The following is a 24736-nucleotide window of genomic DNA, read 5'->3' as shown; positions in this document are numbered from 1 at the left end:
TTTCTGCTAAATCAAAACATTCAACCTCCTCTACTAAACCATTTTGGGTAAAAGTGAAACTCTTTGTCCGTTAGTGCTCGGAATCAAGTGGCGACCATAAAACACCATTCAGATGTTGACACAATAATATGAAAACATTTGCTATGTAACGTAAGCATCATTGGAGACCTTGAAAACCGTATTTATATCTGCAGTTTTCCCAAAGGCAGCATCGTGGTCACGTTGTGTTCTCATTCGCCTGGAAAAGGGATATTGTCTATATAAGGCAGTCGCCTCTCTTTCGCAACCATGGACTGAACAGAATTGACATCCAGAGCCCAAGGCTGCTCTTCCACTGCCAAATGCAAAAACAAATAAATGTTGCCTTGCTTATGGGTTTGATGTCTTGGCTCCTCATGATAATACCAGAAAGGTTAAGATAAAGAGAGAACAAAGGGTTTCTTTAGCTTCAGGGTGCACTCTGTAAAAACAACTAAATTTTTTACATATTGATCATTTAATTTTACTCATTGCTTTCAACTTCAGTCAGGCACTAGCTTGTTTAGAGAAAGTGTTGTGTCAAATCATTAAATCGTAACACTGATTTGAATATCTTTTGTGGCATTTACGAGCTGTCAAGAGACACAAAACATCTGATTTGAAACTTATTACAAGGTGATTATTTCCCAGAAGACTTACGATTTGCGTTTTTGAACATTTTGAAATCTGTTCTGTGTTGGTTTCAAGCTTAAAGGGGCTCAACGTAAGAATTATTGTATATCTTGTGTATTACTCACTTTTTTCTTGGCTCTATATGAACGTATTTTAATGTAATATAAAAATGACACTGTCCTCCCTCTCAGTCACCTTTACAAGGATGGATACAATGGATGACTTGTTTAGGTTGTTGAATGCTGCTGGACTGTGGATTCCTGTCGGGTCGGAGTTTTCCTTGGCAGACCAAAGGATGTGACTTTATGCCATGTATCCATGTCTCTCTCTGCTCCGCTAACAGAGCAACATTAGCTCCACCAATTAAAAATAACAAATGGCTTGCTATACAACGCACTAGCTCCACAGAGCCCCTTTAATGTATTTAACTAAAAACATGGTTCTGTTCATGCTTAATGAACCTGATTGACAGTCATGTTCACCCACCTTTGATCACCTCAAAGTCAATCATTTACTCTGGTTCAAAACAACTTTTGTATTCAGCTCATGCACGAACTGATTTTAAAACAGGAGCTGCAGAGAGATGCTGTTGACTATTCAATTTCAACAAACATGATTCACTGCATCTTTTATTGGTTTAAAGGATAGTCGGAGATGTTAACCAAGGATTTTCACACCAGTGATACTGAATGAGAACAAGACTCCAACAAGTCAAGACTCGGCACTGGCACCCGTTGGGACGTTGACAACTTCTGTATGTTTATCTGTTCCTGCCCACATAATGTGTACACATTTGTGTGAGAACAGGCTAGGGGGTGGGCTAGGGGTTCAACACTTTATTGCAAAATGTAGTACTTATCATTGTTCTGATCTTTGATCAGAGACACTGCACTTGCATGCAGACACAAGAAAAATTGGCTTTAAAATTGTGAGGTGACGATAATGGGCAAGGAGTGATGCTTGGCTCCTGAAGTCTGTTGTGCCCTTGAGGGGATTTCATTGCTGAGAAGTGGAACTGAGGGAACATTATGAGAAGTTTTAAGGTTTCACTTCACAGACTGGAACAGAAATGAAGTTGCATGGTCTCAACATAAAATGTTTCATAATTCCGTAGCTGTAACAAATGTACAAGTGCATCATATTTCATCATCAGCTCCTTTCCCGAAAGTGCTTGAAACGGCTCCAAAATCCACTTCTGCAAAAAGTCTTGAGGGGTCAAAGCTTGTTCATACTTCAGGGCTGCTAGGGAAGCAAGGAATCATCAACATCCCTGCAGAAATCACCTTGTAATAACATGCCTCCTGCTGGAAGGGAGAAAGAGGGGAGTGAGAGAAAATAATTCATTGTTTGAAAATACTTTAATTCTGATGAATTCTAATGACTAAACCATTTAATTGTTATTATTATGAATACAGAGCTGCATGGAGTCCATGAAGCAATTATGGGTGTATTGCCTTAAACATACAGTAAGCACGCATTAGTGCAAAACTTAGAGGTGCAATATGTAAAAATTGGCCACTTATTGAATTAAATACACTATGTTACCTCTAATTACTGCTATTTTTGGCTGTCTAGTTAGCTAGTTAGCCCAATTAGCCGCGCAACTAGTGGTTCAGACTGGGAACTCAGAGTACCAGGGGACTGTTTATGTTTTATGTTTATGACTAGCTAGTACAGGAATGTTGGACCAGAATAGGCTGTTACTAGCTGGTTAGCATGCTCACTTCAGAAGATATTTGTGCAACACAATATATAGATGTCATAACATCAGAAATGTTATTTCTTCATTATGTTGAAAGTGGCTGACAGGGGTGCTTTTAAAAAGTAATCGTTAAATAGCTTTATATTCCAACAGTAACCACTGTTATGGAGTGTTTGACATGTCAGTAACCCATGTCTCTCCTCCCACTGCTCATGTAGTAAAAGAGAAAATGACATTTCTGGTATCCCTGTCCACTTTGTCCAATCTGGACAGAGAACTCCATAAAGCGGCGGTCCTGTCTGCTCGTGAGCACACAGAGAGCTGGATCCTCCTGTTTGCTGCTATGTCTGGTGATTACTGCTGCTCGTTCATGTGGTGATGTAGAGAGGAGCAGCTTTAATTAATGATCTGTTTTTGCTAAATTTCCTACATATTGCACCTTTGACACAGAGTTTATAAAATTGAATTCAAATTGTGCAAAACATAACATATACCATCCGTGTGCGCCTTACTGACAATCATAAAATGTGCATAGTATTCAAAAACATTTTAAATAACTATCTAAATTAAATGAAGGCATTTTAGGCATCAAGTTTTGAGTTTAAAATGCACAAAAAAACTAAAACAGCTGAAGCTGGTTTGACATTTTGTTGATTCGTCTGGCCTCACGTGGTCTTAATTTTTTCAGAGGACACGTTATTCTTTTCCATTGTCTCAGGTTTCATCTGTGTCCGACCCTGCTTGTCCTCACCGTCCCCTTATTAGGACGACCATGTGACCTGGGATTAGTTCAATAGATTTGTACACCGACTAAGAGGGATTTGACTATGCTGATAGCCATACAGTAATAGATGGATGTTAAGCTTGAGGTGGGTGACGTGATCAGAACAGAGAACAGTCATGGCTAATTACTTAAGAGAGATGGCCTAGTCTGTTCTGAGCTGTAATTGACTTACTCTGAGGGACAGACAGACCTCCAAGTGTCTGCCACGTTGGTTCAGTATTGCACAACTTGAAAACCCTCCAACATGTAACCTGACGCCTCAGAGATTAAAGAGGCTTGATGTGATTGAAGGAGTGTCAGCGAGCAAAAGGGCACATGTGTATGTGATGAAGCCGCATCTGAAGCCAGTCCACTTATTTCGCACTACAGTACAGCACAGACAGCTGAGGGAGTTTGTTTGCCCACAGAGGCTATAGACCACTGCTTTGGGTGCTCATACTCATCAGGGTGGAGTGCTGTATAGCCTACAGCCTCCACTGACCTCCTCTTTTGGACCCGGTGGAGAAGGATCCGGTATGTTCCCGTCAGTGGGCTCCTACAGTCTAAGCAGGGGTTGTTTTGGAAATGAACTGTCACGATACCCAGATCTGACAGCAAATTCTTCACTTCCTGCTCCTCCACACACAGATTCTGGCTGTCCTTTGCAAAGTGGGCCGGGGACAGGGGTAACAAGGTGAACGGACGGGGGTACTCAATCCCCTTGAGCCAAGAAGCGTCTGTAATATGTGTGAGGGTGGAGCGATCAGCAGGCACAGGCCGCAGCATTCCCTTTATGACAAACTGGCATGGATCGGGCACATAAGCTGGGATGCTGTAGGCCCCCTGAAGGATGCAGCGCTTCAGCTTCCCCAGGTTGTCCCCATGAAAGGGCAGAGTGGCTGTCACCATGAAGTACAAAAGGATGCCTAAAGCCCAGGTGTCTGAGTAGCGGCCAACATAACCTTTGTCCTTAAAGAGTTCAGGAGCAGCGTAGGGTGGTGAGCCACAGAAGCTGGTCAGGAGCTCATTGGGGACACTCACTGTGCTGAAACCGAAATCTCCAACCTTAATGCAATAACTGGTGGTGTAGAAGATGTTCTCTGCCTTTAGGTCTCTGTGGACGATGTTGTTGTCATGCTGAAATATTAACAAAGAATGGACAGAACGTCAGCAAGGGTTCTGTGTTGACATTTTGTATTTACTTTTAGGGAATTAAAGTGTTTACGACAATTACTTTGCGTATTTTTCCATGTCCTTCCTTACTAGTTACTGGTAGTGACTTTACAAATTAAGATTTATTTCAAGTAGAAGATGAAGAATCTTAAATTATCACAAGCAATCATACAGTGTAAAATGTTGTGAAACACGTTCTCTGCATTTAATTAACAAATCTCAGAGGAGCAGAGGGCAGCACACACACTATAAATAATAAAACACAATGAGTTGAGTGATTTACAGCCTTCTCGGCTTCTGACTCCTTCCAAGAAAACAGTGTTAGTTTGGGCCCCATACCATGAATCAGATGTCTATGACATGTTTCACTGAAAAAAAGACCTTCCCTCTCAACTTCTCAAACACTTTCAGTTACATAATTCTAAAATGATACAATATTTCACAACAAAAGCGAAAAAGTCAAGAACAAAATGACTCTACCTTCTCTCTTTTATACCCAAAAAATATCTCTAAATTCCTCATATTTATCTTGTGACTCTGTGGATGGGTCCTACCCCTAGATTAGAAACCACTGCACTAAACTATTAGTGGATGAATTAGATAAAACTCACTCCACCTCAGCCAGCTACATCAATAAAATGTTAGCGTCCACATTCATGCACCAAAAAAAAAAAACTCGTAGAGCATATACCTCCACCAAGGTCTAGCAGTCCCCTTTAAAGCAAAAGTAATGTTGCTTTAACTGAATCAAGCCCAATTCATTATAAAACTCAGTAGCCCTGTATTGCTCAAAATGTTAAACTACCCATAACTGCTTCACCTTAATTTCAGCTCACCAGCTGTAGGAGCTAGTGGCCACCTATTCATCAAGATCTATGCATTACTCCCTGAGAAATAAATGAAAATGTCAAAGCCACCCTATCTCGCAATGTTAAAGCAAGTGATGAAAGATTCCTGGGTCTTCCTTTTATCCTGATCAGCACCAGAAGTTAATCGGGTCTATTCTAAGCTAAGTTTCTTGTAAATCTGTGCTGTCGTTTTTGTATAATCCTGCAGACAGATAAAAACAACATTCTTGGTGGGGGTAATAATAGATCTGTCACCAGGGACTTCTTTTCCAGAACTAAGATTAAGCTTTTCACATTGTATTTTTTAAAAATTGTTCTACTTAAGTAAATGATCTGTGTACTTCTTTCACCGCTGATCATTACACATTATTACTGACACACAGAACACTAAATTTGAGTTGGTTTTGTTTTCCAATGCGCAAAATGTTTCTCTGCAGCAGTAATCCTATTATCACACGGGAAACAGGCATGCTTAACATTTTTTTTATTCTGACTTCCCCAATTATGGGTCAATCTGGTGGTCTAGGGGTTTAAGGCGGACTGAGAAGCTGTTGCATGTTATCTTCCATCATTTCCTGTCAGCCCCTCTCCTCCCCACTAAAAAAAAGTTCCACTTCAAATAAATATGGTGAGAACCTTTGCAGGCTAAGTCTTTGAACAATTATTCCTAAATTCAGCTCTAATTAAATTTGATGAACTGAGCACAGTGTGGTGCAGTAGATGGTGACTGATTCTGCTCACCATGTGTTTAACAGCAGAGATGACTTGTGCAAAGACCAGCTTGGCTTCCAGGTCGTTCAGTTTCCCCCTGGTGGTGATTCGGGAGAAAAGGTCTCCACCGCTGCCGTACTCCATCACCAGATACAGCTTCCTGCTGGTCTCAACCACCTCGTAAAGTCGCACTATGTTGGGGTGGCAAAGCTTCTCCATGCAGCTGATCTCTGAGGAGGTCATCGGCTGGCTCTTCTTATCCAGACGCAGCTTGTCCACGACTTTTACAGCCACTCTCTCTGAGACAGAAGTGGAAGGGAGGTTTAGATGTCAGTGGTGGACTTAGAGGGTCTAACAAGCTGAGAGGTCAGAATGAGGATGGAGACGTACTTAAGAGATTTAAACACGAGAAAACAGGAGGATGAATGCCACTGCTGGAGGAATGTATTTTTGGCGTCTAATCTAATTGGAAGATTGTTGCAGCATTATTTCAAGGTATGACAAAAATGTGGCCAATACCCAAGAACCTCCAACAGATCAACCTGCACGCACATACACAAGTGTGATTTTCAACAGTAAATGACTGCACTGCAGGGGTCAGAAAATACTGTGGTGATCAGAAAGGCTTATTCAGGGGATCAGTCTACATTATTCACAAAAACCCTTAATATCATCATGTTCAGTACCCAAAGTCAAACTGTTTACAAAAACAGAAAAGGATAAAGTGAGACTGCCAACAGTGGACAGAAGGGAATGCACATCATCTCTGATAAAATATTCATTAAGCTTAAATTAACATGCAACCCCTGGTTTTTGTGCACAATACTGATTGACAAACTGAAAATAACATGGCTACTATAAGAGCTGCAATAATTAATCGATTGAAAACAACTATGTAATTAATCAGCAACTATTTCGATTTTTTTTTTTTTAAAGAAAAACTGTTTCTTAAATGTGATGGTTTCTTTATATCTTTATGAATTATGAACAAAACAATACAATTTTTACAACTATTTGAGACAAAAATCAACAAATGAAAAGTATCATTAGTTGCAGCCCTACTGTTCTTAAAACACATTCCTGATCCTGGTCACTTCTGAAAGGTAACTCACTTTCACTTTGAAAAAGACTACATTAGTTTAAGTGACACAGAAGCATCCACAGAGGCTCAAACAGATAAATCATTTTTCAAACGATTGGCCTTTTAATAATTTAGCCATAGCCATAAAGGCTTTTGAATGTCTCCTTCCTCATTTATGATAATTTCTTTTTCGGAGTGACTTGATTGTCTTTGGATTTCCTCTTTTTCTCCCTCTTTCAAAGAGCACCCAACACAAATTTTGCCTACAATGTGTTAAATACAGTAACCAGTCATCCTCTCTTTTTTCAGGTTCTATTTGTGTTCTTTTTTTTTTTTTTTCCATGAAAACAATTCTGTAACATTATAAGCAGTTCTTTAGGAGCCGTAAATGATTTACACAATGGTTGAGTAAACATTCAACTGGATACCAAATATAAACATTAAAAAATGACAGCATTAATTTGATAAAGCAACATAAATAACACTTGATTTCTGACCTTTTGTCAAAGCATGGATGCCCAACCTGACTGTTGAGAAATTCCCCTGCCCGACCTCTCCACGCAGCTCGTAGAAGCCGACTCTCCTGCCGAGCATCAGGTCGTTGACTATCTTCTGGTTGTGGGCCATGTCATAGACGACCCTCTCAAACGGTGACTGATTCATCCTCTCTGCTTCAGTCAGCTGCGGGATGGGACTTACAGCCGCAGGGCTCGGGGGTTTTGCTGTCTTTTCCACCTTTGGAGACTCATCTTTCGATTTTTTGTTCCCTTTCTGCTTTGGCCATAGTCGCGATTTGATGGCTTGAAAAAAAAAGACATTTTTAAATAACAAGAAAAAAGGTTTAAGAACGGTGCAGAGATGTGGGTTCCTTTGCAGAGGCAGCTCCCAGTATGTGGACCTTTAATCCATTAAGTGGGACTGCTACTCTGACTACTTCTGTTGGAAGATGCGTTAGAGAGATTCTCTCCTATGGTATTTTTGGATGGGATCATGGAAGTCTAGCACAAGCCGGTGTCCAGCATTCGCCTGGCTGATCTATGCATAGAACACTGGTAATGAGATTGGCCTTCATGTTAACTAACTTTGTCCTGCATGTCTGGCCTCTTTTATGACAACCTAAACTAACCTGCATCTTGTTTTGTGTTCAGTTTAAGTGTATTTGTAGGATCAGGATGAAAATCAAATTGTATCTGACAAACACTTTTATACCTTTATTGTTATGACTAGCATCCTACTAGACGTAGAGGTGTTTATATATAGTATGTTGGATTGTGTTAAATCATTTTCAATATGACTGTTTTCATTTTATTAAGACAAAAGCAGGATGTGTCGACCTTTCCTGTTTTCTTCTGTTCTGGCAACACAAGTCTTATTCACAGTACACACAGTCCTCCAGCCTCAGCACATTTCTCTTTATAACTGGCCAAACATTATATTGACTTTCCTTTGGTGTAAAGCTTGCACCTTATTTCTTTTGTTTTCACAGGAAACTGTTTAGAAAGGTTTCCGCATCACATAAAGAGCAATGAGCATCAGGGTCAGATGTCTGATTGTTCATCCGTCAGAGCTTGAACTTAGTCTGGGCGTCTTACAGAGGACATATCTACCAGGGACAGCACATGTGAAGAAACGGTTACTGAGTTTGATAAAGTAGACAGTCGTCAATATAAAATTAAGTGACTTAACTTTTGTAACAGTGAAATAGTTCTCCACCTTGTCCTGGTCATAGTGGGATAAATTTAGCCTGTAGTCCGCTCAGCTCTCAGAGTGGCTGGGATTACTCTGCTTTTAGAAACAGTATTAGTTGGTCTAGTAGACTTGAGTTTGGCTGGGATTACTTGCTTCTTTTAGATAAAGTATTAGTGGCTCTGGTCAATATCAAATGGACAATATAATAGTTATTTTTTCTGTTTCTCACTGCTGCATTTTTTTGTTTTGTATGTATTGTATTATGCGCAAGTCACTCATTGCTGGATGTATTTTAAAACAAAGAACACTTTGAATTTGCTGAATATCTAAATAAAATTGCCCTGCCAATAAAACAAATTCAGTATGGTAAACATAATATAATCATCGCAGGTGGAGATGGGATTGCAATGCAATTTCCTACGGAATCTTAGAATTTACTTAGTAGCCATTAAAAACCTCTGCATTTGTTTTGCATACAACTCTGTTGTTGCATTTTTATGAACATATTAGAGTTCAACATGAATGTGAGTTCATTAGCCACACAGCCATTTTTCAGTTTAAATAGATCAGTAATAATAAGGCTAAAGACATCCTTTATATAGGTTTTAAAAGCAGTATGATTTGGCTTTATTGACCATTCATAAAAATCTTTTAATAAACACAGATTGGTTAGAACTGAATTGGTAAAGAACTCTGCAGTTGCCACGTTCAGAAGGCAACCTTTTATCGCCAGCAATGCAGCAAATATCTGTAAACCATAAATTAATTCTTATATGGGTTTTTCACTTTCTATCAAGCTACAAAGTAGTATTCAGTTAAGAATGGTAAGTCATTAATCAAGAGTTTAAAATAATCAGCTTTACTGATGAATAAACAAGCTGGAGAGACAAAGCATGTGTTGTGCTGGAGGACAAACACAAGCTCATGACTTGAAGAGATCATTTACAGCTTACAAAGTCTTTTCGAAGAGTGTTTTACTCAAAAAACAAAAAATATATTTTTTAAAACAAATAAATGAATTTACCTGGGAGATGTGGGTCCCTCATGTCTGTCCCTCAGGCTGTAACACCTGACTGTACCCGAACTGAATGGAGCCTCAGAGGAGGATAAAACGCTTCATAATCCAATTAATGCAGTGTATTCGTGGCCTGCTCATTGTATTATCTCTCATAGACTTAAACGATAGAGGAAATGCTGCCTCCTGAATAAGTGGTGAGTAATACTGCTTTAAAGCTATTGGGTTTTTGAGTTGCACCTGTGCCATTTGTCCAGTAAATGAATTGTCAGACAGTGATATCAAACTTTACTGACATAAAAGTCCACAAATTAATTTGCTTTCTTAAATATTTGGCACCCCACTGATTGCATCTTTTGACTTACATCTCTTTGTCTTTTCTTTTTCACAAAAAAGGCTCTTGAAAACAGTCATAAATACAGAATACAGTAAAAATACAAATGTAAAAAAATGACTGAAACATCGCACATACAAACAAGTACAAGGTACATTCAGGGAGTTGTTATGTTCAGTAGAAAAACCGCAGTATGCTGGATGAGTGGGAAACATTAAAAATAAGATGCAATTGGGTGACTTTACTCACAATTGCTCAGGTCTTTGCAGCTATATAGCTGAATAACATTAAAAATACAATAAGCAAAATCTGTTATTAAGAGTGGATCAAATCAAATGTCTATGAATGTTTTTCTCATATAGTGAGTCTGCAGTTCCCCTCAGCTCTGTGCAGCGTTTTAGCCCATTTCAGCACATTGTTTTGGTTTGGTGCAGTCCAACAGATTTCACAGTCACTTCTTGCCAGCGCCATTTCATGGCAAAGCAGGCAGCTGCTACCAGCAAAACAGAGCTCTAATAAACCTACTACAACTGCAAAGCAGCAAGCAGCAGATAGACACATTTAGTGAACATAGTGATGAATTTAGCATTAGCTTCAGGTTTGGTATTTGCCTCAGTAGTTGGTGGAGACCAAACCAGAGCTAAAAGTACAGTGAATATAGAACTTACAGTCTTTTGGTCACCAGCAATATCACTTAAAATGAATGCTGATGCTGCTCCATATCCTCTAAATGTAATAATGCTAAATAAGCACCTGTTTGCTAACAGTTTGTGAATCAATCTCAATTAGGTGAAAACATGGCTGTGTTTTGTTTACACAGCTTGTTTTCACTGCCCCCAAGTGGCCAATAAAGATTACAGAAAGTGAGTGAAGAGGGATTTTATCCATGTTATTTTCTGTGTATGACATAAAGATGATAAATATTAATCTCCCAACGTATTGTTCCCAAAGAAAGTTAAAACATTACCCTGCGTGACTGACTTCATCACCAACATCTCCTCACTACTGTTGTAGTCGAAGGCGACGTTCGTTGATTGGTATTTAACTAGCCAATAGCCGGATCCCGGTTCTCAATTTGTCCAATCAGCGGCAAGGACTAGTTGGCGGGAGAGGAAGAGGCGGGACTTCAGGCTACGTTGCTGACGAATCAGCACATGCGCCTCAGTGAAAGCCCGGAAGCACATGCTGGCGCGCTGCTGCTAATGTTGTTGTCATGTGTGACATGTAGCTAGAAAACCGTAGTGATTTGTGTGGGGTTTTTTTGGAAACAACGCTTGTGTAAAAAAAGAAAAGAAAAGCAGAGAATGGCAGCCACAGTGGCTACTCCTGTCACCCCGACGGAACATGACCCAGACAGGTGTGGGAGCGAAGAGGAGGGCCGCGGGGCCGAGGCGGAGGAGGAGAGCAGCCAGCAGCAGACAGGCCCCGCCGCCGCCGCGACCCACAGCCGGCTGTCCAAACTCCCGCTGGCCCGAATCAAGGCGCTCATGAAGACCGACCCAGACGTGTCGCTCGCCAGCCAGGAGTCTGTGTTCATCATCGCCAAAGCTACGGTAAAAAAATACAAATGAAAAAAAATTACATGAAGGAGATACCGCAACAACCCAAGAACCTTTAACATCATCCCGCCATGCTTTCATACTGTAATACTAACGTTAACTAATCTGTTCAGTGAGATTCTCCTCAGTAAAAGATAATAATTGTGGGAAATAACAGAAGAGTTGTGTGTATAACATATAATGATGTGGTTGTTGTTAATATAAAAAAAAACAGCAGCAGTTTGTCTTTTACAACTGAAATGAAAGGCACCATGTTTGAGCCTATTGAAAACTTATATCAGGTTCCTTCAGGTCTAGTAGACATCAGTTATTCCTTATTACCGTCATGTCTGTGAATGTATTTCATTTTTAAATGTCTGAATATTAATCGAATTTCTCAATTCCAGGAGTTGTTCGTTGAGATGATTGCCAAAGATGCCCTGGTGTATGCCCAGCAAGGAAAGAGGAAAACTTTGCAAAGAAAAGACTTGGGTAAGTACCGTAAAGGAAACTGAATGCAGTTTAAAAAATCACTCATTGATGTTGGCCAGATTATAGGTCTGTTAACCAGCACTGACCTTTATATCTCCCATATTGTCTTCTTTCTTTCTTCCTCAGACAACGCAATAGAGGCCATAGATGAATTTGCATTTCTTGAAGGTAAGTCTTGCCAGGACATTAGAAATTCTCATATTTAAAGATTAGATCACCCACGCTAATAATAGGACGGGTGAAATTTCATCACAACACATTTTTAGAGCTTCACAGAAAAAAACAACATCATTTTCTTAAAGAATTGAAGTAGTGAAGGCTTTTTTATACAATTTAAATGATAGCAACAAAAAAAAGGCCTCACACAGCATATGCCAGGTCTGTGGAAGCCCCAAGATCCCAAGTTGAGTTTCAGAGAGTCAGAGAGTTATTTGCACCCTCAACAAATGGTTGCACTCATGCACCCACTTGGTGCTAACATTTTTTGCTTCGCAGCTGCAGTGAAGATTTTGACTTTAAAACAAGTGTAAATAATGTCTTTTTAAAACCATTTGGGATCTGTGGGCTTCAGGAGACTTGGATCCTGGGTTAGGGTTAGGGTTAGGGTCCATGAATGGAGCCTTTTATTTATTTGTAAGTTCTTTTTTACGTTTTAAAACAGGACTGCATCTACTTCAGGGTTTTTAGGTAAATGCTGCAGCACTGTTTTGCAGTAAAGCTCTTGAGTATTTTTATTTTTAGATGAATTTATCCTTAAAGGTCTTTATAGTAGTTTAATGCATACGTAATATAATTATGTTTACCAAAACCAGGTTGAATAAGTCCCACATGTGTAATATTTGATTAACAATGATGTAACATACAGAGTGCTCATGCATGTATTTGAGACTTGTATATTTACTTTTTCAAACAGTTTGTACTAATTCTACTTACTATCTTCCCTGCAGGCACACTAGATTAATAGGGGACAATGCTTCAGGAGACAAGAATGTTGAATACATAAAACCATCCAAGAAACCTTCAGTTACAGGGACACGATTTGTTGTGGAAACCATTCCTGGTACTTTTCTAAGTCAAACTCTCAAATTGGATATTTATAAATGCTTTTCTACTATGTGCCATAATGACTTGTCATATTCAACTTTGAAGACATCAGTGGTAATGTGTAAATGTTTTGTAAATATTTGTGAAATAAATTTAAGATTTAAGCAACCAATTTCTGTCACAATCATACAGTCCATCAGTTTGTTACACCCAGAAGTATTAGTAAATGTTTGCAACACAATTGTATTCTGTGTCATCAGTTTAAGAATATAAGTTAACTGCTTGAGATTTTTCAATTTTGCAAAAGTACACATATCTAACATTGACAAGAGAATGCATGGCACACTCTTAGTCAAGATGCATCCATTTTATTAAACGTCCCGCAGCATTGGACTGATAATTCAGGCCTTGAATTTAAAATCAGTGGCAGCCAGTCACACATTCACCACAGACCACTCATATTTTGTTCTATTTATTGTTAATGGTACCAACGTATCTTTTAGTTTTATTACTACACAAAAACTGATTAAAAACAAACAACAAAATGCTTAATAAAGCCAAGGGTCTTCAGTTTCAAGAGTTGGTCACTTGAACTTTGAAAATTAAGGCCAGAAGATAGATAGATAGATAGATAGATAGATAGATAGATTAACTGAGTAACTGAAGGCTCTCTACCCTGAGAGTAAAGAGGACGCAGTTCTTTATTCTCAACAGTTTCCATGCTTGTAAATCTGCTTCCCTCCCTTCATTTATTAAAAGAGAGTGAACGTGGTGCTGCATACATGTTTTACACTATGTCCTTTGCCTATGAACACATTTAGATTTTTCCTGGTGACTATACCTGCATTGTGTTTTTTTTAGCTTAGATTTTTGTTTAATTTTGTGTTTTGAACACTCCTCCTGACACTCTGGTTACTCTCCTGGCACTCGTCATAGCCTGTTTGGTCTGTACATGGCATTTATCTGCAAGGTTCCCTAACAAGCTTGTGGTTGTAATGTTGGACACAAAGTCATTTTCTCCTCTGGAATATAAAGTGCGCGAGCCACAACTTTCTGTTTGTTTTTGACCTTTTCCTTGTGGTCAGCGTCTCACAATCACTGGCAGCAGGCTCTGTCCTTTTCTGTTGCCACTTAGTATGTTCAGTTAAAGGCCTCAGTATAATTATGAGAATTTTTATGTAATTCGCAGCATGTGGAGTCAACAACACCACCATACTAAGCTCATTGACTGAGGAGATGCTTCTTCTCACAAGTGCCCTTTAACCATCATCAGGGGTTGATGACAGCGTAGCATTATTTGAATTTAACCTTAAAAACAAGCAGAAATGGTAAATGGAGGCAAGAAATCATGTGTCTGTTCAATCAAACACCTCGAAAAGGTGAGGTGATTCTTAATGAGATGCAAGCACTCACAGTTGGGAACCTACATTGTTCTACATTAGCACGTTGTCTTCCTGATCATTTTTATCATTCTGAACCAAATTGTGTCAACACCTCTGTCCAAGGTGCTGATACCGGGACCTCCAGGGATGCAGTAACTGTCCAGGGTCCTGCCCCTGTCACCAAATTTGAAGAAAGACCTACTGACCTACCAAAAATGATAGGATGATAGATGAACTGGTTGATTTGCTGAGACAATCTGATTTATTATAGGAAATTTGGCAATAAATTCAGCTGTTTATTTTAACATTTAAGGGCACAACTTGTGTTTGTCTTAGTCGTCTCAGCGCTGATAGTGCTGTTTACCTGCTGTCTGACATGTCAATTAGACTAAGAGAGACAGACACCATGTATTTTTGTTAAAAAACATTTTTTTTTTAATTTGACAGGGACAGCAAGTTCATGAATGTCGGTATAAAAATACACAATGTATGCATCTGAGTTTAGTAAGAATGCTGATTTACATCTGTAGCCCCTCAGCAGGTCACAAAAACAGTAACAATAAGGAGATACAATAAAAAATAAAAAAAACTTAAGGGGCCACAGCTCTGGCTTTCTTTAAGCCGTTGTTTGAAAAGAGTTTTAAACGTTGTATATGTGGGGCACTCCTTAATTATAATAGGTAGGTCATTCCACAGCGTACTTCCTCACATGCCTCGGAAAATGATTGAAAACTGTGTGCTTTTGTCCCTCTTAAAGTTATCTTAAGTCTTTAAACTTTGTGTGTCCTATTTAATTTTAACTAGTGATGGGATGTAACATATATTTACTAAAGTATTAGTCTGAAGTAAAATTTTATGGTCTCCATGCTTGAGTATTTCCACTTTAGTGTTAGAAGTTAGAGAGCCAAGATTTTGAAGGTGGTGAAATGTCAAAGGTTAGATTTCTTGCTCAACCCAGTGACTGTTGTATGACACTGAGAAAAAATCACATTGAGTAGTTTGAGTTTGCATTAGGAATGTATCTGAATCTCTCCAGACCTGAGATGTGTGTTGTTCTTCCTGGCAGCATTTGTTAAACACATCCAAAGTGTTCAGTTTCACACTCCCGGCACAGTCAAGACCCCTTGAGTTTTTGTAGCAGGGATTTTCAAAATAAATGCCTGAGTGTGTTTAAGCTGATTTTCTGGGTTTAGTGTTTCGTGGAGTAATGAAACAGAGCTGTGAGAAGCACAGATGTTTGGTTCCAGAAGAGCACCAGTCAACTCCCTGCAGAGGAATGCCTGACTGGCACAGGGGAACACAGAGTACTCTTTCCTAATAAAATGTAATCACATGTTGAAGGATTGGACATCATTTTATTTCCACAGTCAATAAAGACATTCCATTAAGGAAATCTCATGTGAAAGGAGAATGTGGAGCCTCCACCTGCCCAGAACTGGACCTAAACAATGAGACTGAGGCTGGCTGAGCCTCCTTTGTATTAATGGGAAAATGGGCAGGCTGAGAGAATAAACTTTGATCCTGTGGCTTTGTTTATGAAAATTAGACTTAATCACTGATTTCTGATATAGGCCTCACAGTAAAACAAATCATAATGACATTTATAATCAGATCACAGGCACACATTAGAGTAAAAATATTTTACCTTTGGATGAACTACTGAGCTCTTTCTAAAAAACGTATAAAGTTTAACAGTTCAGGAATGCACCGGTTGGCTTTCTTCTTAGAGTAAGATGAGAAAAATCGATACCATTTTCATGTCTGTGTAAGTATCAAGCTAAGGCCAAATGGCGATTAGCATAGCTTAGCTTTAAAGCTGAAAACAGATCCAAACAGCTAGCCAGGCTCAACAGTTAAAAATGAGTGAGAGAGAACAGCCATGCTAGGTGCTCTGTGAGGCTGTACTTGACTAATCTACTAACATGCTGACAATGACAGTGGTAAGCACAGTGTCTTGCAAGAACATCACATAACTGATTTCAGTATGATCTAAATGTCTTTGGAGCACAAGGAAACGTGTTCATGGTTCTGGATTCAGAGGTTCATTCCTAGTAGGCAGTTTGTTGTCTGTTTCATTCACCTCCTTGCTCGCCTTGTTTCACAGATTAGTGGAAATATTGCCCCCCGCATTTTATCCCTCGGAAATCCCTTTCAGGTACAGTAATATCTCTTAGGCTGCATGCTCAGCGTGCTGAAGCCCTCCCAACATCTCCAGGAGGCCATACTATCCCCCCCCATACATCTCAGGCTCTCTGCCCACTCAAAGAGGAAGACTATCACTACTATTCCCTGCTCTTGCTTCCTTTCCTTTTTTTAGTTTTACGAGTCTGCACACCTTGACAGGAGATATTCTAATCGCTGCGAAGATATGCAGGAAATGTATCTGGCTCACATGCCGACCTGTAGTCATGTGGAAGGTATGTTTTTGCAGCTGACATTCCAACCTGATTTCTTGGGTCAATTTCTTGAACGGTCCACCCCACCCCCAACACGCACGCACACACACACACACACACACACACACACACACACACGTACATACACATTTTTAACCCAGCCTCACCCCTCTGTTCACAGACTGCATATTTTCATATCCAGGATTCGGATGTGTATGCCCATAAAGTGCTGTTGCCTTAATGTCTGAATATTTCTTAGCTCTTCCAACAAGTGTTTCAGGAGCCAAATGATATTTTGTTCAATGTTAGATCTTTTCAACCGCAGGAACTCAGGCAGGCCCATACTGATCAACCCTTACAAAATGTGTCTATTACATGTCCCACATTAGTGTCTAAAACAATAATTCCTTGCATGAGAAGTGACTCATGGTTCCAGTGCTGGCCTGCCAACGTACTTAACATTTGTCTACTTCCAGAGTACAGTACGTCCAAAGCCTTTAGACTAATGAAGTGCGATGTATTGTTTTAATTTGTGAGCTTGATTTATGGATTCTTAACTTGGGGAGTACTTTTATAGCAGTTTTACCCTCATAATTTCCATAGTGGTTTTAGTGAGTCATTTAAAAGGAGAAAAAAAAAACAACTTTTAGTGATGTATGTTGCATTCCTGTGTCATTTTTGTTTGGTGATCAGTCTCCACTCTCCCTGCGGATAACGGGTCAAGCTATCACAACTATAAATGCCAGACTTTGGTGTCAATCCAACAGGAATAACTTGCAGGAAGATATACATTTTTCCACCATTCACCGTCAGCCTCAGTAGATCAAGAATCAATTGCAGCCACATGTTGCATTTTCACCAACATTCAAGCTGCAAATGTTCGGTAAGTACTTGTAATTCTGGGAAGACTTAAAATAACTTGGCAACCAAACAGCAAATCAGTAATCTTTGAACAAACTGGTAATGTGCCCCTGACACACTAAACAAGACAAATGATTATGATTCATGATATCAAAGAATGCTTTTTTTGCTGGTTCGCCTCATTGACCTGGAGTCTAAAGTGACAACCATGAAACACAGTGTATGTTGCCAACACAATCACCAGAATAAATGTTAGCTAAGTAATTTTTCGGCAACCAAAGATAAGTTCAAAAATGACGCTTCTATATTTTGCAGTTCTTATCTTGTTTAGGTTCAATTTCCTGGAACGTGTTACACAATGTCTGGTACCAACAACAACCTCTCACGTATCTGTGGTTTGCAGAAACTTAAAACTTAAACCTTGTTAAAGTAATATCAGGATGAAGACCAGCTTTTCTCTGGTGTGAAAGCTTCTGACCACCCCCAAATAAGGTGGTCTGGGTGGTGGAAATATGCTCTGTTGCACTAGTAACCACACACAACAGTGACACAATGGCTCACCAGCTCTTTCAGGTGTTGTAATAGTTGTAGTAAAAAAAAAGGATTGAGAGCTGAAGACACAGGATATTGTTTTTCAACATTGTCCATTTTGTTTGGGTGGCATTGTTGTTTTTTGTGACATTGCCTGAATGGTTCATGGATGAACACCATTATTGCAGTAATGCAATTAAGTATCTCCTTATTATCACTATGTCAGCTTATTGTGTCAACAATTAGATGTGGCAACATTTATCTATTCAACAGACCTGTGACTGATTATTGTATTGGCTGTTCTTGTTGGCACACTGTCTTGTTGGCACACCGTCTGTAATTTTCTCTTGAGCACAAAGATGTTTCAAAGGAATATATTTGTGAAACAGATGTAGGCCTACATCAGTTTGTCTGGTTTCTTTCCTTATAATCAGGGCCCGATGCTGTTTTTTGTTAAAACCTCCCTGTAATGGATGTAAATGCTTGACTCCCATATTCAGCCTCCAGCTTATTCTTGTGGTGTTCAGTTATGGAAATTTGTAACCATTTTATTATGATTTGTGGCCAAACAGGGAGTGGCTGCAAAGACATATTTTTCAAACATCTGAATAGCTTTATTGACCAAATATATTACATTTACTGAGTGAAATTGGTGCATTCTCATGAGCCAAGCCACAAAAAAGAAATAAAAAAAAAAGAAAACAAAGGCTGGAGTAGAATAATTCCCGGGAACTGGTTTCATACTAGGTGTCAGATTTTCAAGTTTGTTTCGTGAATCAGAGACATGATTAGAAGGGCTAAGCAAAAGAATGTAAAACATTTGTTTGAAGAAAACTTTGAGATTTATCACTGAAGACTTGTAACGCACGCCTTAAAACTATGATAAATTGTGGGTTTAAGATCAGACGTACAGCTGTGTGTCATCAGTGTAGAAAGAAAACAGGTCGGGTTAAGTTTCATTTTGTACAAGAATAATTAAAACATGTGTGTAACATTTTTTCAGCAGGCACATTCGAAACTGTTACTGAAACATTCAGCCACTAAATGTTGCATAACATCCGCCCCTTCCACTGCACTCACGCCACAACACCGTTGTTTGTTGAATAATCTGTCCCCTCAAATAGTTGACAGTTTGTCGCGGCTAATGTTGCTAACACTAGCTAGCCAAGGCACAGTGGTAACGTCACTAAAGCTAGCTGATATTAACATGAATAATGCTAGTTAGCTAATGTTAGGGCAGCCATTTTTAAATTTTTTTCCACAAACCAGCAACTACAGAATCTCTTGTAGGAAGCTGGAATAATCGTTTTGAACAAAAATTCTAAAATCATTGATTCACATTCAAGGTGTTTTGAAGGAAAACTGATTTTTATTATCATTTGTCTACATAAAAATGTTAGCAGTATGATCTTTAATGGTTAATATGTAAGAATTGACTGCAACAAATACATAGGGGTTACACAGAGTTACTGCTAACTGCTGCTGATTGTTGGAGCCATTAGCTTGTTAGCTCAGTTAGCTGCAAAGCTAGTGGTCTGACTCTAACTGACTCTGCCTGGACTGGGAGCACCGAGCACCTGGGGATTGTTCATGTTTACAGTGCTAGCACAGGAGCTTTGGACAAAGGACAAAGAGGTTTCAGGCCCAAGACATGGCTAGCTGGATAGCATGCTAACATCAGTAGATATCTCTCCAGCACAATATGTCTTTGACGTCTCAAAATTGCTTTTATTCACAATCTGATTATAATTTTCATTACTTAAAAGTAAAGAAAACTAAAATTCCTACATATTGCTCTTTTAAACTGTGATCGAGTGATTCATGTTGTCATTCAGGGTTAAATTATGGCAATAAATTCAGTTTGTTACAGTTTCTAGGTATGTTTGGCATTTTGTCTGGAATCTCAGAACATAACTCTCCGGGAAGACTGATCCAGATGCACAAGTCAGACACACCTACTGTTCGGTGTTAGAGTTTAAACAACTACCTTGTACAGCTGCCAACCTGGGTTAATTGACTATTATTCGGGAATGGATTTATTTCATAAAATCCAAACCAGGACTGATCCTGTAATGTGAAAGCTATAGGGGTAATTATTTGTTGATTTCACCCATTAAATCTGTTTCAGGCAAGAGAGGAGACAAAAACAAAGGAGGAATTTAAAGCCTCAAATGAGACAAATGAGGCTTGGCATCCTGAGTGAAGTGGCAGGAAAAGGAGAAACGAGTGAGAGGTGAGATGAGTGTGAAAGAAGAAGAGAATGAGGCGGGGGGGTTAGCTGAGCGTGAGAATGACTGAAAATGAATAAACAGAAGGTGGGAGGGAAAGACGGTAAGACAGAAAAAGAGAGGTGGTGGAAGTGAGTGAGTGAGAGATGGGCAGGGAGGTATAAAGAGAGGGAGGGAGTAATATAAGAGAGGCAGCCATAGAGGGAGAGGTGACAGAGTAGATTATCCTCCTCTCCTCTCCTCCTCTCTGCCAGCCTCATCATGTTCATGCTGCAGATGTTGACTGTTATCTCTCTGACTGTTATTCTCCTGGCATCTGTGGAAGGTAGGACACAGCCATACTTACTATGTGTGTGTGTGTGTGTGTGTGTGTGTGTGTGTATTGGAGTGAGTGAGTGAGTGAGTGAGTGTGTGTGTGAGTGAGTGTGAGTGTGCGTGTGTGTGCGTGTTGCATGGCTTGCGTGCACCCTGCAGGTGGACAGTGTAGCAAAGAGAGCGATGGCGAAGACAGAAAAGGGAGAGAAGAGGGAAAAGAGGGATAGCAGCAGCAGCAGGAGCAGCAGGGAGAGAGGCATGGATGTAAACAGAGGGGCAGAACGCAGGAGGACGAGCATCTGAAATCTGAAAGGGCTCCGTCTGTGTGATGGTGTCGTCTCGTCTGTTGTGAAAGCGCTGGAAGTAACGGTGATGGAAGTGCCCGAGGATGGATTCAGAATCATCTGCGGCATAACGAAGCGGCACTGTCCTATTTTACAGCCCTTATTGCTCCTGCTGCTTCCATCACACTTTAATTTGTTTACACATTTGCTTTGGATGAGAAAGGCATCATGGCACACCTTCCACACAAACACACCCCCCCCAACCCCCTCGCTTTCTCTCACTTTCTCTGTCTCTCATTTCCCTGCCATGGTAGTATGTTTTGCAGCACAATGGGATGCCATTGTAACTCCTCTGACATTCTTGTGTGTGTGTATGACTGTGTGTATATGTAACAAGAAGGCATGTGCACATCCCACAGAACAGAGAGCGTTTTACTGTCTGCAAAAGCTGCCAAAACACTCTGTTTAAGTCATCCACATTGAAGGATCAGCACGATTCTCTGCAGTAAATATGAATGCAAAATGTTCCTATGTCTGTTTATAATGATGTGAAATAATGCACGTTGTTTGAAACTTTCGCGGCTGTTATGATGTTGCTTCAGTGTCCTGTTCTCACTTGAAAAAGAGAATAATGCTCTAAGGTGACCTGGAAAGGAAAGCTAAAATTAACGTGTGAAACAGGATGCAACAAGCCACGATGATTAAACTCAGTGAATCTGGTTTTGTTCTCTAATGTTTTCTTGGTTGTTTTTTTCTCTCTTGTTTTTGCCTCTCTTTTCCCCAGGTAAAGGCGTGCAGATGCAAAGGGATGTCCAGTGCTGCATGTTGTACTCCCAGGGCAAGGTGCGTACCAAAGATGTGTTGCGGTTTGAGGTGCAGACGGAGGGGCCCGACTGCAGTATACAAGCCATCATGCAAGTATTTCAACTATCCACTCCTGGAGCTAAAGAGCACACAGCAATCTGCAGGCATGGAAAATATGCCTCTTGTTAGAGGAGGGCAGAGCCGGGCTGAGAGGCATTGTCATCTTTCCAGGTCATGTTGTTATGGCAGGGCTCGGAGCTGTAATTGCCAGGGAAGTAAGAAAAGAAATATGTGGGAATAACAAGCCATCTGAAAATACCTTCCGAGCCAGCTGAGCCCTGCCGCAGCCAGTCAGTCAGCACAGCAGGGTTTAGTTAAGTAAACCATTCTGCATTGTGATACCTATTGTTTCCAGCAGGTCAGAGAAATCTGATGTTGCAGGGGAACGAGGAGCTTGCTTTTTCATGTGGTCCAGTTAACAAAAACACTGAGTTCTTATGCAGCACATACAATAGTTTCCTTTGCTCCTCTCTATTTCAGTGGTTCCCAACCTCTTTTCTCCAACTTTTGATCACAGTTTGACTTCTTTTTACCGGATGGGAAAAAAAAAACCTTATTTGACTCTATTTCCAGCATCTTATATCATCTTTTTCTTTGTGATTCCTCTGGGTATTGCTACACCTGACAGACATATTTGTAGTCCTCCAGATTATTGCTGAATCATTGCTTGTGTCCAGAATTTGGGGTTTGGGACCTTCTTGTTCCTTCTGTGTCCAGCAGGACCTTGTACAGCCACCCTGTGTTGTGTAATAAGCGCTGTGCTCCTTTTTTTAAAATAGTCTTTACACGAAGAAGGCAGTGAAATGTGCAGACCCCAGAGACCGGAAGGTGAAGAGGCTGCTGAGGAAGCTCCTGCAGAGACAGAGAACCAAGGCCCACCGAACCATGTGGCTCCTTCCTCATGACAACCTGCCCGTCATGTCAGAGGTCAGATACAAGCTACTGTACAGCTATGTGGCTGTTACGTATAGCAATCCACTGGATGTCAAAAGTAACAAGATAAATTATGATTAATTAAAGGAGAGTTCTTTCTTTCCTTCAGTGGTTTTTGAATAGGTTCTTATGCATGTAAAAGCTCTTGAAAGCTCACACCAACAGAAGCTCCACTCTCCCACAGAAAACACTGCTCCTGAAACGCCTCGTCAGTAGTACCGCCTTTAATTACATGACTTTGTGACATCATGCTACATCACCATGTCACGCATTTGCATAATTTATGCCTAGTGGCTAGTCTGGCATGCCGGAATAGATTTAGCACAGCTCTGTTGTTGTAATATGTCTCCTTTAGAATAAATTCAGTCAAAAAACAGACAATGTGATCTATGGATATTGATTTGGGGTGATTTTCATGTCATTTCCATGAGATATTTTTCTTTCTCTTCTGATCATCAGGACAAAAAAGACAACTGGGCAGTTCTCAATGCCGAGTGATGGAGCACCATCAAATATGGAGGAAAACTCATAGTCATAAGTATGTTTCCAGCCTTTTGACAATGTTGTATCTTTTGAAAGTGCTATAATACTTGGAAGTAACTCTCTCAAATGTCTCATCCACTATTTCTGCATTCTTCCCGCTCCTTTACAGGCCAAGTAAACTTTCAGTGACTTGTCATCTTTACACGGCGAAGCTCGCTGATTCTCCAGTCGTCTTGTGTCTCTCTCTATCTACACTATCTGTTTCCCTGGGACCAGACCTGGGCAGCAATACATATTTAAATGGCTTTAGATATTTAAACATGAACTGTGCTTGAAATATTCCCAGACATGTGGCTGGAAAAGCCTCAACAGAGGAGTATTTACTTGTAAGATAAGTTGAATTGATTTTTTTTGTTTGTTTTTTAATGGCTCATACTGTTATTTGCCAGAGTCTGCCTGGAAGTGTCTCCTTCTACAATAACATTACTACTCGTGGCTGATGTGAAATCAGTTTTAAAAAAAGTTTAGTTAAACAAATGATTAACGAGCAGTGATATTAATATTGTATATCAGCATACTCTATGCTTATTTGTGACTTGTATACCTTCAGTGATGTGTAATGACACTGCACACAGCGCAGACTTTGAAATGATATGTTTGACTGTTAGACAGGTGAAATCAAAGTGGGATCAGTGAGAAGATTTCACCTGGACACAACTTCCTGTGTGACATAGAGAGCAAATGTTCCTGATATTATGTCCACTCTATATATTGACTGTTTGTAAACCCACTTGAAGCCCAAGTCAATCTTTTAAAAGGAGGCCCTCAGGCATCTACCAGAGATTTAAATATCTACACATTTGCAGTTTACATTTGTCTTTTCCACAGATAGTCCGTCACAAAACTATGCCAAAGTATTCATGATTCAATTCACCACATGGCAAGGCTGTTAAATCTTAGAGGGCTCAACTGTGTGTGAAACACACAAGTATTGTATTGTAGAAGAATGCACTGTATGTTAAAACAGTAACTCAAGTGAACTATTTTATAAATTAATCTGAAATAATAACTGTAACTGCCCCACTGTTTTTTTCTGGCTGTCTGTTTGCATGTCTTATTTTCAGCACAGTACCATTATGTAGCCATGCTAGCAGTGTGGCTACAGGGATGGAAGTGTTGTTGGGTTGATCACGTTGGTCCAAACTGAAATATCTCAACAGTTATCATGACATTCGTTCTTACTCCTACCATGCATACAAAACAGAAGAAAAATGGATCGCTGACATCACTTTTACAATCACTGTTTATCTTGGTTTGACCCAACCACGACACAGAACTGAGTCAAATTGCGCAAATATGATGTTATAACATTTCATATTTCACAAATACTATAATAACAAGAAAAGGTTTAAGCATTT

At 39.8% G+C, this 24736-nt stretch overlaps 3 protein-coding genes across 6 annotated transcripts; 2 read left to right on the top strand and 1 right to left on the bottom strand.

The window, feature by feature from the left end:
- Window positions 1–1283: 1283 nt before the first annotated feature.
- On the bottom strand, window positions 1284–10989 carry LOC119029007 (serine/threonine-protein kinase NIM1). 4 transcript variants are annotated; one of them, XR_005077880.1, is made up of 5 exons: window positions 10935–10989; window positions 7427–7729; window positions 5879–6147; window positions 3310–4253; window positions 1284–1955 (listed from the first exon to the last, which is right to left on the bottom strand). XR_005077880.1 is itself a non-coding variant. In XM_037115502.1 (4 exons), exons 1-4 carry the CDS (start codon window positions 10960–10962, stop codon window positions 3501–3503), a joined length of 1353 nt encoding a protein of 450 aa, XP_036971397.1. In that variant the 5' UTR covers window positions 10963–10989; the 3' UTR covers window positions 1973–3500. The 4 variants fall into 4 exon arrangements, 3 of the variants coding, with proteins under 3 accessions (XP_036971397.1, XP_036971398.1, XP_036971399.1); XM_037115502.1 differs by lacking the exon at window positions 1284–1955 and having other exon boundaries at window positions 1973–4253; XM_037115503.1 differs by lacking the exons at window positions 1284–1955; window positions 10935–10989 and adding an exon at window positions 9643–10926 and having other exon boundaries at window positions 1973–4253.
- Window positions 10990–11119: 130 nt separating this feature from the next.
- On the top strand, window positions 11120–13282 carry pole4 (polymerase (DNA-directed), epsilon 4, accessory subunit). Its single transcript, XM_037115505.1, has 4 exons — window positions 11120–11520; window positions 11913–11997; window positions 12124–12165; window positions 12945–13282. The coding sequence occupies exons 1-4, from the start codon at window positions 11272–11274 to the stop codon at window positions 12956–12958; spliced, it is 390 nt and encodes a 129-aa protein (XP_036971400.1). The 5' UTR covers window positions 11120–11271; the 3' UTR covers window positions 12959–13282.
- Window positions 13283–20593: 7311 nt separating this feature from the next.
- On the top strand, window positions 20594–24383 carry ccl44 (chemokine (C-C motif) ligand 44). The gene is made up of 5 exons (XM_037115710.1): window positions 20594–20764; window positions 21823–21952; window positions 22682–22829; window positions 23295–23373; window positions 23488–24383. Exons 1-4 carry the CDS (start codon window positions 20701–20703, stop codon window positions 23331–23333), a joined length of 381 nt encoding a protein of 126 aa, XP_036971605.1. The 5' UTR covers window positions 20594–20700; the 3' UTR covers window positions 23334–23373; window positions 23488–24383.
- The last annotated feature ends 353 nt before the right edge of the window (window positions 24384–24736 follow it).

The sequence above is a fragment of the Acanthopagrus latus genome, chromosome 11, assembly GCF_904848185.1.
Source record: "Acanthopagrus latus isolate v.2019 chromosome 11, fAcaLat1.1, whole genome shotgun sequence".
Taxonomy (NCBI): domain Eukaryota; kingdom Metazoa; phylum Chordata; class Actinopteri; order Spariformes; family Sparidae; genus Acanthopagrus; species Acanthopagrus latus.
The sequence above is the reverse complement of the archived record's forward strand: the minus strand, read 5'-3'. Positions and strand labels throughout refer to the sequence as shown.